The sequence below is a fragment of the Pinus tabuliformis genome, chromosome 4_1 (genome assembly GCF_031772625.1).
Source record: "Pinus tabuliformis cultivar Carrire ecotype Pingquan chromosome 4_1, CPIR1, whole genome shotgun sequence".
Lineage (NCBI taxonomy): Eukaryota > Viridiplantae > Streptophyta > Pinopsida > Pinales > Pinaceae > Pinus > Pinus tabuliformis.
In genome coordinates this window covers 677,960,748-677,975,324 of record NC_142303.1, presented here as the reverse complement: position 1 = coordinate 677,975,324, position 14,577 = coordinate 677,960,748, and the positions used below count along the sequence as shown (strand labels likewise).

At 38.9% G+C, this 14,577-nt stretch overlaps 1 protein-coding gene across 1 annotated transcript in view; it reads left to right on the top strand.

The window, feature by feature from the left end:
- Positions 1-14,577, top strand: part of LOC149177918 (calmodulin-binding transcription activator) — a 340,027-nt gene that overhangs the window by 324,916 nt on the left and 534 nt on the right. The window contains exon 10 of the mRNA XM_089421919.1: positions 14,131-14,451. Within this exon, the coding sequence (XP_089278045.1) occupies positions 14,131-14,451 (321 nt within the window). The remainder of the gene's footprint in view (positions 1-14,130; positions 14,452-14,577) is intronic.

Below are 14,577 nucleotides of genomic sequence, written 5' to 3'. Positions count from 1 at the left end.
TTGGTGCCTTGGTCTTGGAGTGGCCTAGTAGGTCAAGGGTCATGGTCTTGGTATTCGTCAATTGGAATCTCTATAAGAAGAATTATGTGCGGGTTTTCCTCTCCAAGAGGGAGAGGTTTTGGCCCTGGCAGAATGCCAACTTCTTGTGTTCTTGTCTCTTTTCTTTTGGTAGCTATTTGATGAAATATGAAACACACACTCTAATAATGTAAAGAAGAAGATTGTGCTAACAAGAAAATGAAAATGCCTCACAAATAGTTATCAAGACAAGAAGAATCACATTAATCCCACTTGCCCTAGATTCTTCAACATGGTATCAGAGCTAAGGTGTTGAAGTCAAAGGAAGGTAGTAAAAAGAGACATCAAAGCAAGGTTTAAAGGTTGAAGGATCAAGTCTGCAACAAGCAATCTACAACAGCAAAGACCTTTTGCATATACAACCTTCAACAGTCTATACTACTCACAGTCTCAGTACTATACTATTGAAATCTCGGTGCCACAATAGGATTAAGAAACCTCGGTTAAAGAATGAAGTTTTGATCACAAGTACTTAAAACTCGAGTTCATGACAATTTTTCGATGCCTCTCACAATCTTAGTCTACACCACAAGGATCTCAATATAGAATGGAAGTGTTCGGTGATGGGTCTCTACTATAAAATGATCATTAGAGCAAGCAACATCAAGACTCGATGGTTCTACATAATGTTGCAAGATTTCATAATCCACTTATGTGATAGCAAGACAATGCCATCCCAAGTTCATCAACAGTTTGCTAATCATAAGAATCAGATGTAGAAGTCGAAGAAATTTGAAGACAAGAAAGCAAGCTTCATACCATTACATCAAGGATCTCATCCGGAGGAAGCATCAATGCATCTGCTTCAACCATCATCAAAGCAATCAAGGTGAAGATTTCATCTTCACATGACAAGTAAGTATCTTTTCAATTTATATATTTGGTTAAATGACTTCATGATTGCAAAGACATCTATAGGTTGGATGGGTCAACATGATTCCTTGCATAAAGGAGGATAGAGATAGTCCTCTAAGTAGCCAAAGTCATTAAACATATCAATAGGTCTCCTTTGAATTTATGGAAAGGGATGCTTATAAATGATCCCCTCACATAACAATATTGGAGACATCAAAGTGATGTAGGTGATAAACTCATTCTCTAAAGATGCAATGAAGGTCACTGGAATCTATTCTTCATGAAAGAGAAAAGGGTATTAAGGGATGTAGGATATCTTCATAAGATCCCATCTACAAGATCTAGGAAGGAAGATAATCGTCATCATTCTAATTGATAGGCAAGGTAACAAATGTCCATGAACAAGAAGGTTACCTCATTCAACAACTTGTGGTCTCTATGCTAAATAGAGAAAAACAAGTTGATGGAAAAAATATTGAAGGATTAAAGAACTCAACCATGTGCAGAAAGGAAAGGTAAGGTTGGTCCTCAAGCAAAGACAAAAATAAGTATAGTTAAGATTCAATGCTATAGAAAGAGTTTGGAAGCTCATATCACTGAAAGATGGAGGAAGCTGAAGAAAAGGGCCAAGGAAAGAGTGAGTAACAAATCTCTCCTCTGAGTAAGATAGTATCCCTCACAAAAGGGTCCTATCATAAGCTCCTAAATCTTGTGTTATAAGATATGACAATGATAATAAGATGCATCATGGCATCATGGAAACATTAAAAACAAGAGCTCGTAACATCACCATAGGGATCATGACAGACAAAATCCATGGGAGACAACATGTAGGATATATAGCTCTTGGGAACCTCAATGGACATTGAAGGAAAATAAGGAGTCATCTAAGGCTCATCATACATCAAGTCAAAAAGGAAACATTTGCCAGTTGGGGATATACAAGATCTTCAAAATTCTATGATGGAATCCTCATCATAGGGTTCACTAATCTAGAGAGGAAGCAAGTGTTTCAACAAGAACTTCAACTTATGGAATCCATGAGATGATGATGTGATGACATGAAGCATATCAAGGGATTGAAGATCTTTTCAATCAAGGACGCTGCTAGAAGAAGCCTCGATGACCTGAAGGTAAAATTAGGTATGTATGCTTGTGTTTAATATTATGATGTCATGTCATATGGTTGCAGGTAAAATGGATCATCACTTCCATCTTAAAAAGCATGATCAAAAGAAAAAGGATCTCCTCCTATGAAAGGATGCAAGAAAACATAAGTCACATTAGATGAAATCAACATAATATGTCCTCATATGAAGTATGTGATGATCGACTACAATGAAGAAACTCTGATTGGCAACCACTGGGAATGGAATGTGTGAGGAAGGAAGAAATCATAAGATATGCAACCATGATGAAGGCAATCAACATCCAAAAGACCACGAAGATTTGACTAGGAAATCTCCCAGAAAGATACGAAGCCTCTGATGAAAGTCCAAAAAAGATGAAGACCATTGAAAATGGATATCTTTGAGAGATGTGACAATATGTGTGCAAGACGCTGATACCTACAAGAAGATGTCATGATGAAGAGCCATCTCGTAAGGTATGATTTAATTTAATATAATGTTTTGATTTCTTGAATAATATCTAGATGAGTTCATGCAGGGCTACTAGAACAAGACTTGTAAGTACAAGTGAAACCATCATTCATGCGGTGGATGGAAACTCCTAAAAGAAGCATGGAGAGAAAAGAAGTAGCAATATGAAGAAGGTTCCAGATATGTATCAAGAAGGCCACTTTCCATGAAGAAAGGAATGACATGACGAAATAAGAAGGAAAGTGATCGATGGTTGTTGCCCTACAAGGAAGAAGCTCAACTAAATTTCATGACATCAAGGAGAGAAGTTGATCAAGCAGTTGAAGGACCCACAAAGAAGAAGTTGTTGATATATAGAAGAGTCCCTAGCTAAGAGGGAGCTCTGATAAGTCCCTGATCAAGAGGGAGTTTGAATTAGATCACCCTTGATTACAAAGGAGTGACAATTGTGTTTTTCTATTTCATGTGTCATGCACTAGACCAGGACTAACAGCCGTAAGTCTAGATGAAGGCCATGAATGGAAATGTAGACACATGATAGACACATCATTCTTGTCTTCACCCATGAAGAAAGAATCGAGGGTTGGGTAATCATTTGGCATCCAATACTCTTTGAGGATGTGGAGGGCATTCAAGATAAGAGTAGGCAAGAGGACCGATATTCTTTGAGGGTTGGGAACCCAAGATAAGAATAGTCCTAGAAGGTCATACTAAGTGAACACTTGGGTGGGTATGTACCTTGAGAGACAATGATGAAGGTGTCTATAAATCATTGGTCTATAAACCTCCCTAGTTAAGAGGGAGTGTTGAAAAGTGTAACTAGGTTCAGTGTTCATAATGACATGTGCAATTGTAATTTTATGTAATTGATGAAAAGAAGAAAAATAAAATTATTGTAATTCTTTTCTCATGGGTTTCATGAGAAAGGAATTTTATTTTAATGATGGCTCCCATTGTGAGCCTTTAGGATTTGTCATCTAGTCATAAAAGTCAATTTGAGTCTATGTCATGTATGAAGGACCCTTTGGGCATGTTACATTTTGTATGTCATTAGATAAGTATGAAAGCCCTCCAAGACAAGGACAAGACATCTTCCTTCAACTCGGCTTCAAGAGAGATAAATATACCTCTCCAAATGACACGTCGGCCCAGTTTGCAATCATGTCGGCTTATTTTGATGGGAAACAACTATATATAGGGCAGTGTGTCTTCATTTCAGAACAGAATTTCAGACAAGTACAAAACTACAGTAAAAGGTGCGAGGATCACATGGAAGGAAGTCGTATAGCCAATGAAAGTAAGTAAGGAAGAGCAAGGTCTGTTTGGGACTGTTTTAGGGTTATCCATCACTCACACGTGCAAGGAAAGGGGATTGTTTTCTGTTGCAGTAGAGACCAAAGTATTGCTTCCTTACAATATGTAATCAATTCTTTAGAAGTGTATTCCCCACCATTGTTAGACCTTAGAGTTTTTATCTTTCTTTCGGTTAGGGTTTCCACTTCAACCCTAAACTCCTTGAATTTATCAAATACTTCATCTTTTGTTTTGAGGAGGTAGAGCCATGTCTTTCTAGAATGGTCATCAATGAATGTCACATAGTAGAGATGGCCTCCAAGTGATTTGTCAGACATGGGCCCACACACATTGGAATGAATGAGGTCTAATATTTCTTTAGACCTAGTTTCACTATTATGAAATGGCTTTCTTGTCTGTTTTCCCAAAGAGCATCCCTTGCACACACCTTCATGATCTAATTTCGTATTGGGAATACCATGAACCAATTGACTAAGAGTAGGGATGACCTTATAATGTAGATGACCATACCTCCTATGCCATAGCTCAATGGGACATATTTCCATATGAACCAAAGCTTGAGGAGGTGTTGTAATGACTCTATAAAGCCTTCCTTCATGAACTCCAATAACACTAGCCTAATCAATGCTAGAGTCTTTTCCCCAAACCAATACTTTTCCAACAAAAAAAGAAACTCTTTCCCCTTTAACTTCTAAACAAGAAATAGAAAGAAAATTGTTTTTCAAACCTGGAACATATAGAATGTTGTTGAAGTGCAGCGTCGATCCATTATCTAGCTTCAACGATGTTGATCCCAGGTCTCTAACAGCATAGCTTTTGTTGTCACCCAATTCCACTGCATGAGAAGATGGCTCCTTTGATAGTGTATGAAGTTGTTTACTTTCTTGGCTCCACTATCAATGATCCATGCATTTTCATCATTAAGAGAATCGGTAAGAGCAGCCAAGAATCCTTGACTTTTGACTTTGCTGAATAAGTAGTAGATGACCTTCTTGATCCAGCTTCCAACAATTTTGATTCCCATTCTTATGTAGTTCATCAAGGTGGGAGAATCCATGCCAACAAAGTGATCTTTGACTTTTCTTGAACTTAGCTCTAATTCCATGTTGGAAAATCAATGCAAATAGATTAGGGTTTGATTCTCCTTTCTTGATAATTACTTGTGAGTTGTGTTGGCTTCTTTTACTTCTTTATTATTTTATCTTTCATCAAGCAATTACCATATTATGTGTGTACGAGGATCACAAAACAAGAGACAAAAGATATAGGCACTATGCCAGGGAAAAACCCCCTTGAGGATAAAACCCAATAAAAAATTCTTCCTTTCAATAGTATTCTTTAAGACTCTTTACCCTAGACAAAGACCAAACCTTTTCTCCACACCAAGTCAGCCTCCTAGATCTTTGACCTCTTTTCCAGCAACTTCGATAATGCAGCTGTTTCCGACATCAGGAAGCTTCGTGCATCCGTGGAACTTGGAAGACTTTGATCTCCAAAATTAGGGCATGAAACAGAGAGAGAGAGAGTGAGAGGCACCAAAAGTTCGATTTTCTTCTTCTCCTTAGACTCCACCCAACTCGCACTTCCTTCAGCTTCCTTAGACCCACTTCGACCTACTTCACACTTCTCCAGCTTCTCTTGAGATATCAAATTAGCTTGAGATGAGATGCTCCAAATGACTTCGACTTGCTTCTATTTATAGGCTCCAAGTGAGGTCGAATTAGTGTCCTTAGGCTGACTTGATCTCTTCTAGGCTGACTTGGTGTGGAGGATACATAAATTATATTTGACTCAATAGTAAACCTTTTTACATGATTCAAAAGCCTAAGAAGGGTCTCTTTGAATATACAATGAGACTATAAACTCAATATTAATCCTAGGAGTCCACAATGGGGACTTTGACTAATATAATGATGACCCAAGCATGAAACCCATGCTTTAATAAGTCATTATTACAATAATAAAAATTCTTTTCCTTATTCTTTTGATAAGTACATTTCATGATGACTCAAATATTAATGAAGACCGAACCTAGTTACATTTTCCAACATTGCTTCCCTTTCTTCTTCTCGTCATCTCCTGTCTTCTTCTTCATCGGACATCTCGACGAAAAATGACCCATCTCGCCACAGTTGAAACACTTGACTTTACAGAGGTCCTTCTTCTGCTTACCCTTCATTCGTGTTGTAAGTGCCATGTCATCATTTGAAGCCCTCTTCTTTGGATGAAGATCCTTGTCTGATAACTCTTCCTTAATGAAGTCGTCCCACAACCTATTCTAGTATGGCAACTTCTCTTTGGCAATGATCCCCTTAATGAAGGGCTTCCATTCCTCGGTTAACCCTTTCAAAGCAATCCTCACCATATTAGAATCTGAAATAGTCACACTGACGAAAGCAAGCTCATCTTTGACCTGAGACAATCTCGTCAGATACAAAGTCACTCCTTCATTCTGTATCATCTTGGTGGGCTTCAACTTATCCTCCAATACCAGTACCCGATTCTTGTTCTTGTTCTGAAACAAATTCTGAAGAGCCATCCACATTTCATGTGTAGTGTTCTTCTCGGACAAATGAGGTATCTCGACGAACTCCCATATCCTGTTGACTTGCAAGACCAACTTGATCCTTTCTTTCCATGGGCTGTAGTTGGACAACCCCTCCAACCTGTCTTCATACCGGAGACCAGCTTGCAACTTCGACATTGTAGTGAGCCCTTCACCTACAATGTGAACAACTCCCACTTAAGCTATACTTCGTTGTGCACACTTTGATTCAATTTCTTCCAAAGTAGCTCAAACATACTCTGATACCATGTTGAATTTCCACAATCTTGGGTCTAGAATAAAATCTTAGAATCTGTGACGCTACTAAACCAAGAATCTCAACAAAACTACTTTGCATAGCAGAACAATATAAAGCAATAAATCACATATGCACATTATAGACAACCTTTTACAAATTTCAACCCAACTTCATTCTATTAATCAACATATAATACAACTGTCTAGAGCTCCCATACAAGGGATAATGGCCCTCAATTATCCAAAAGTATAAGAATACAAGATACAGTAACAATCTCACTGCAGTCTCTATGTCGTATCTCGTCTTGTTGGTCCTTCGCTCCCGTTCTGCTCTCTAGCTTCCCCTTAGTTCATCAAAGGACAACACATAGAGTCTCCAAGAGGGCTACCACATATCATTGTTGCATGCCACTTTTGCTTCAATGATCACGGGCTGATCCAATCTAAACTTCTAGGTTGTCCAACACCTAAGCTCCAATCTGCCTTCTTGTAGCTTCTTTCGTCCATCAAAGAGCTACACATAGGCTCAACAACTTCACCCAAACTTCAATGGTCAAACTCCCTTTATGATTGCTAGTCAAACGACTACTTTGGGTCACCAACACACTGCCCTCTTCAGTCAATGGTACCCAATCAATTCACTATGAGATCTGCTCCTTGTTGAGGTTTCCAACCACCCAAGTCAACCTCAGCAATTGGCTCCTGTAGGCTGCATATAAGCCTGATCCAAACTGGTCAACACATGACCCAACACAAAACAAATCTAGCTACAAACATGTCCCAAGTTTGATGTACTGACTTATGTATGACTATGACCTGGTTAAGGCATAACAGTGGCCTACATTAGCCCTTCAACACTCCTTCACAATCCCTTTTTAGCTGCGGCTTCCCTCTATGAGACTCCTTTGCCTCCACGTTAGTGATTTGGGCACTTTATTACCCTCAAACAACCCCACACAGTCCTTTTCTTAGGTGTTAAGGCTTGCAGCCTACCCACACCATACTCTTGTGCTCACGGCCTGCATAAAACAGCGGTACCCACACTTAATTATGCCACAATAGATCTACACTTACCTTCCTTTTCCTCGACCCTCTTGCTAGATAAAAGCGGCTCCCAAATAGTCATGAAAAATTCCACTTCATGCCTCTTTCTCCTTCATTGCTCCTGCTCCTTTTATCTGCGGCCAAGGCGGAGATATTCCTCCTCCTCAATGAGCTTCTATCTCACTCCTACACTACCCTTGTGTTGCTCACTTAGATTGCCTCAAATGAATTCATCTCACCTCCTTTTTATACACTAAAGGAGGGCTCCTTTAAGACATCCATGTGGGCTTGCCAATCTATCAACAAGTCTTCCTCCATTAGGCTGACTTGTGCAAAACCCAATAGTGACATTCGAAAATTCATAACTCATGATCTAGAGCTCCGATTTGAGTAATTTTCAATGCGTTAGTTTTGTCTCGACATCGTCTGTCACCTCAAATTTTCTCATGCTCGAATGCCTCATGGTATTGGCCCCACTCCTTTGGGTACAAAACCCCAACCTTGGGTTCCAAGCCCACCAGTGACTTTTGTGGCCCTTCACCCTCGAAACTCGAATCGTAGGGCTTGGAATACCTCCCAATCTACTAAAAAATCAACACACTAATGATTAATTTTATTGGAAGGTGAGGAGACGCATTGGATCTTATACAAGATTGCAAATGGGTCTTCATCTTGGACTTGGTCTCCCTATACGGGGTCCAAGCCCTCGAGAGGGTCATAATGGCACTTGTAGGATGAGCATTTAGAACCACGGGCCTCCATCATTGCAGAGCATTGATTGCCACACCATGGGCTTCTTCAACACCACACACATTGCTTGTTCAAACCCCAGCCATATAGAGATGATGTTGCACTTGAACCACGTTTCCTTGCTGACCACACATTTTCTCCTAACACATGATAGCTGATCCTCCTTGCTGACCACACATTTTCTCCTAACACATGATAGCTGATCCAAGGCCCAGATGAGGTTTTGTCTCTTCCTGGGTGAGATGGGAGGGTATGTGTCATCTTCTATCTATTGATTTTTGGTAGCATTGAATGTGCTCTAAGCCTTAAAATTTGCAGGAAGGCTTGGACCTCTGTTCTAAAATATGGCTGAGCCAACCCCCGACTGGTTAAGCTCGATGAAGAAAACAGTTTAGAGGCCGGGTTGTTATCGAACCGACTGAGCCGATCGCTGACTCGGCCAGTTCGGTAACAACCTGTCCGACTATAAGCCAAGCCTATGAAAACTCGGTCGATTTAGCTAGTGAAGCCGACGCACGACTTGTTTGGCTTTTTTGGGGGGAAAAATGGACCCCTCACTGCAATCTAATTTGGTTTTAGGTATGTTTGAGGTCCATTTACCTCTCCCAATCCTATAAAAGCTACCCAACCCCTCACATTTATTCACAACTATCTCATTGCATTTGTATGAGAATTTGTGAGGAGATTGTGTTGAGTTGTGGAGTTTGATTTTGGAGCAACAATGAGGAGTCTTGGGCAATCATTGGAGCAACAGTGAGGAGCTTTTTGGGTAGGTATTGGAGCAGCATTGAGGAGTTGTTTTGTTGGAGCAGCATTGAGGAGGTGGTTTGTGCCTAGAGGTATTTTTTTTTTCCACTTCTAAAATCTGTTTTTGCTTGTTTTTTTCTATGCAAATCTCAAAATTGAAAATAGTTTTTTTTTGTAAAATAAATGAACATTGAAGCAATTTTATTTTTTTGTTTTCATTTTCAGATTTTTTTTCCTTTCATTTCCAAGTCCAAAAATGGCTCCTAGAGTGAAAGATATTGCTTGGGCATATGCTGAAATGATTTATAATCAAATGCATTACAAATTTTGTCATAGAAAAATTAAGGAGGGTGGAGGGGGCATTCATAGGTAGAAACAACACTTGGTTGGTATTAGAGGCCAAATTACTCCATGTGAAGCACCATCAGAACAAATTGGGGAGATTACGAAGGAGTTGCTAGGAAACTTTGAGAAGTTTGAGCAAGAAAAAGCTAGGAATAAAGAAATAGAAGCTGAAATTGGGAGGAAGAAGAGTATACAACAAATGATGGCTGGCAACCCCAATTTTGATTATGAGGGCTCTTCATCTATCCTTTGCACTGATGCATCCTTTTGCTATGTTCCTCCCTCTTTGGGGTCTATGCAAGAAAAGGGTAAGGGTAAAATGAAAAAGAGGGGTGATATCAAAAGTTATTTCACACCCTCCTCTCCATCAAATGCACATGGTTCTCAAACTAGTAGATGTCATATCCAGCCCACTTTAGATGACCATTGGAAGAACGAATTGAGAGAGACTACCTGTGATTACAGAGCTAGATGTTGGTATGATTCCGATATCCCCTTCAATGCTTCTCATTCACCATATTATGAACTTATGTTTGATGCCATATTTGCTGTTGGAAAGGCTTCAAAGGCCCTACTTTGCATGAGTTAAGGGGATCTCTTTTGCAAAAATAAATTTCCACCATTGATGAATATTTAAAAGATTTCAAAAGGTCATGGGCAAGAACAGGATGTACCATCATGTCAGATGGATGGACTGATCAAAGGAACCATACCATCATAAACTTTCTTATCCTTTGCCCACAAGGAACCATGTTTCTAAAATCAGTTGATGCATCTGATAGGGTGAAAGATGCACACTCGTTGTTTCAACTTTTGGATGAGGTTGTTGAAGAGGTGGGGGTGGGTAATGTTGTTCAAATCATCACAGATAATGCCTCTAACTATGTTCTTGCTGGTAAATGTTAGAGGAAAAACAAAAAACTGTCTTTTGGACCCCATGTGCTTCACATTGCATAGACCTCATGCTTGAGGATATTGGCAAAATAGATTGGGTCAAGAACATTTTAGAGCATGCCAAAAGCATAACAAAATATATCTACAATCACTCATGGATTTTGAGCATGATGAGGAAACACACAAGGGGGAGAGATATTATCAGCCTGCCATCACTAGATTTGCAACTCATTTTTTGACATTGCAATCTATGCTTTCCCAACATAGAAACTTGGAAAGGGTGTTTTCCAGTGATGAATGGAATGAATGCCAATGGTCTCGTAAACATGATGGCAAAGATGTGAAAAAGAAAGTTAATGAAGATATATTTTGGAAAAAGGCAGAGGTTGTGAAGGTTGCTAAGCCACTGGTTATGGTGTTGCAGTTGGCGGATGGGGAAAGATTGGCTATGGGCTTCATTTATGAGGCTATGGATCAAGCAAAGGAGCAAATAAAGGCAGTATACTAGGATAGAGTGGCTAAGTATGGGCCCATTTGGGCAATCATTGATGAAAGATGGAACAATCAACTCCATTACCCTATACATGCCGCTGGGTATTTTCTGAACCCAAGGTTTCATTATAAAGCTCTAGTGGTAGATGCTTTGATTGGGGACGTTAGAGATGGATTGATTGATTGCATTGACCGCATGATCCCTAAGGAGAGTGATCAACTAGAGATACAACGACAAAACACTTGTTTCAGCAGAGCCACAAGTACCTTTGGCAAGAACCTAGCAAAGATTGCAAGGGAAGCAGATGAGCCAGGTAAACAAAATTTTCAATTTTCAAATTCTTATTTTGTTAAATTGTTTATAATTTGAAAGTTGGATATAATTTGTTGATCTAACTGTTGATTTGGAGTAGCATTGGATGTGCTCTAGTCATGAAAATTGGTGGAGAGGCTAAAGCACATGAGATCTCCAAGACCCAGAAATGGTTTGGGCAGATTATACCCAGTTAAGGAGATAGTAAAATAATTAATATTGTTAATGGAGTTCCTAAGTCTAAACTTAGGAAAAATGAAATATTAATGGGTATTAATATAAAACTCCATGGAAAAATCAACATATTACTCCCAATAGCCACAACTAGACTATCCCAAGAGTCTCCCAAAGAACACAATAGACTGATACATATTTTTTCTTTTATAATGGAGATATCCACACAATGATTTATCACATTATTAAATTTATGAAGGTGTTCATCAAAGGATCTTGGCTCAAGTGGTTTGGTGGACAATTTGTTTTCCTAGCTGCATCGTAACTGGCCCATTGTGGCATTTATGAAATAGTTGTATTTGGTGTAATCTTGGCAGCCGGTGTTTTGAAGTTACCGATTCTCCAGAAAATTGTAATTCTAGTTTAAAAAAAGAAAGTATGAAGGTGTTCTATGACCAAATCACCCTCTCTCATCCTCAGAGGGTAAAGTCTCTTCCGAAGAAACAACTTATTAACCTTAACTAGCGATTTCAGCTGGTATAAATTTCCCAATTTATCCCACAGTTTCTTGTTAGTGTCTTCCCCAAAGACTTTTAACAACATCAAATCTGCAAGACAAAGTCATAGCATGCTCCTTGCTTGTCTTTTGAGTTTCTTCCACTCCATCAACATTCCAATCGAAGGTGTTCTAGGATAGCAATCCATTGTTCTTGATCTGCTAGTTCAAGTGTGGGGTTAGTAGAACACTACTCTTTTGTTGATTTTACGTTTGTTTGCTGCATGGTAGGAGTAATGGTTGAAAATGTCAGAGGATGCATTTGCATACCCTGGCATTCCTTCTTTCCATGTCCCACCATTTCATGATGGTCTTCTCCATGATGCAACAATTTCCCCCCCTTGCTGAAATCATATGGATCTGCATGGTGGATCAACAAAAGTAGAAAATGCACAACATACCTCAATATCCTTGACATCTGGTGGTCCAAAACTACAGGAAACGAAATTTGAATGGATTTTTCTGAGATTATGAATTTACTTTCAAGGCTGATCCGAAAATGAATGTGCACATCTGACTTTTCATCCATATGACTATTGCAATCGGTTTCATAAATGGGATCTGCATACATAAATGCGGCATCAATGCCTCGACTGTCTACCAACAAAGTAAAAAGTGGGCTGATCGGAAAATTAATGTGCAAATCTGACTTTTCATCCATAATACTTTTGCAATCGGTGTCATAAATGGGATCTATGCAACAAAAGTAGAAAATGCACAACATACCTCAATATCCTTGACATCTGGTGGTCCAAAACTACAGGAAACGAAATTTGAATGGATTTTTCTGAGATTATGAATTTACTTTCAAGGCTGATCCGAAAATGAATGTGCACATCTGACTTTTCATCCATATGACTATTGCAATCGGTTTCATAAATGGGATCTGCATACATAAATGCGGCATCAATGCCTCGACTGTCTACCAACAAAGTAAAAAGTGGGCTGATCGGAAAATTAATGTGCAAATCTGACTTTTCATCCATAATACTTTTGCAATCGGTGTCATAAATGGGATCTGCGTAGATAAATGTGGCATCAATTTCTCAACTGTCTACCAACAAAGTAAAACGTGCTTAAGCCATCATGATTGTTGCTGTCACTTTCTTCATCACATGAAATAACAGAAGCATCTAGAATTTCTTTTATCAACCAAGGATTTCGTAGAAAATCCATCCTTTCCAAAACATCAAATGAGTCATCATCATATTTAGAAATTTGAAAAGAAGCATCAACACAACTTACCAAACCCTTGTCATCACTGGAATTTGTGGTGGTTGTTGGAATGTCCTCGTGCAAAATGTATAGTAGCATCACAAGATGCTTCTTTTAGAACAAAAGGAGATACATCTTCCTTGGGAGCTTCAGCAAGATCTTCAAGGTCTTCAACATCGGAATCTGCAATATCACACCCTAACAGATACTCTGATGAAGGAATGGACTGGTCATTCACCAAGCAAATCTCCTGAAACTCATCCCCGTGTCTCATTGGCTGTCCCATAACATTCTTCTTCCAGGGAGATAAGAAGGGCATTCAACGATTCAACTATGTCAAATTAATGAACAAAGCTATAAAATTTAAATAGATGACGTAAAAATTGCAATTCCATCCCCTACTCTCTATATCTTTTGCAGTTTCCGAATTGGTTTGTTTATCATGCGTCTCATAGATGTCGAGAGAAACGATTATACAAATTGTGTGAACATCGTTTTTTCCTTTTTTGTCAAGGGGAATTTGGACTCTCTGAAATTGGACTCCGTGTGGATGCACATTTATTTTATTTCAGGTAGATAAAAAATTGATGATGGAAAGAATGGTATGTAAAACAAATCGTTAATAACCTTCTTAACCAACAGCTTTAGAATATAATACTCTTATTTGCTGGGTCCGCTGGGAAAATAGCAGTGTCCTGGAAATATTTCATGAACCTGCTTTGGGATGTCATTTATTGCTTTTCATGTGTACTTCTGTGGAATATCTTTGGAGTGTTCTCTTGATGCATTTTCAATGTTTACATCCTCCTTCCTGATGAAAGTTACTTTTATTTAATGCCTGCTGTGTCGCATCTTTAAGTGGAGAGGGTTTCTCTTTTATCTCAAGTCAAATGATATTGATATTGCATTTGTGATTTTTTATCTGAGTAGACCTGTTTTCATGGCTTAGGCATACTATCGAGGGCATCGAATCAGAAAACAATATCGCAAAATCTTGTGGTCTGTTGGAATTCTCGAAAAGGCGATATTGCGTTGGCGTCACAAGGGTAAGGGTTTACGAGGAGTTGGTGCAGACAATGAAATTTCATATGAAAATGCAGAACTTGAACCTGAACCTGAAAGTGATGGCGAAGAAGACTTCTTCAAAATTGGAAGGAAATATGCTGAGGAACGAGTTGAAAGATCCATTACACGTGTCCAAGCCATGTATGGGTCATATCAGGCACGGGCTGAATACAGAAGAATGAAACAATGCCATAACCAAGCACAGGTAAAAATCATTAAAATGAAAATTAAATTAAAAGAACATTGTCGACTTCTTTGTTTTAGCTTCATATTTTTTGTTCTCTCCTCGTATAATAGATTTGTTTTATTAGTGCATTCGGTTTGGATCCCC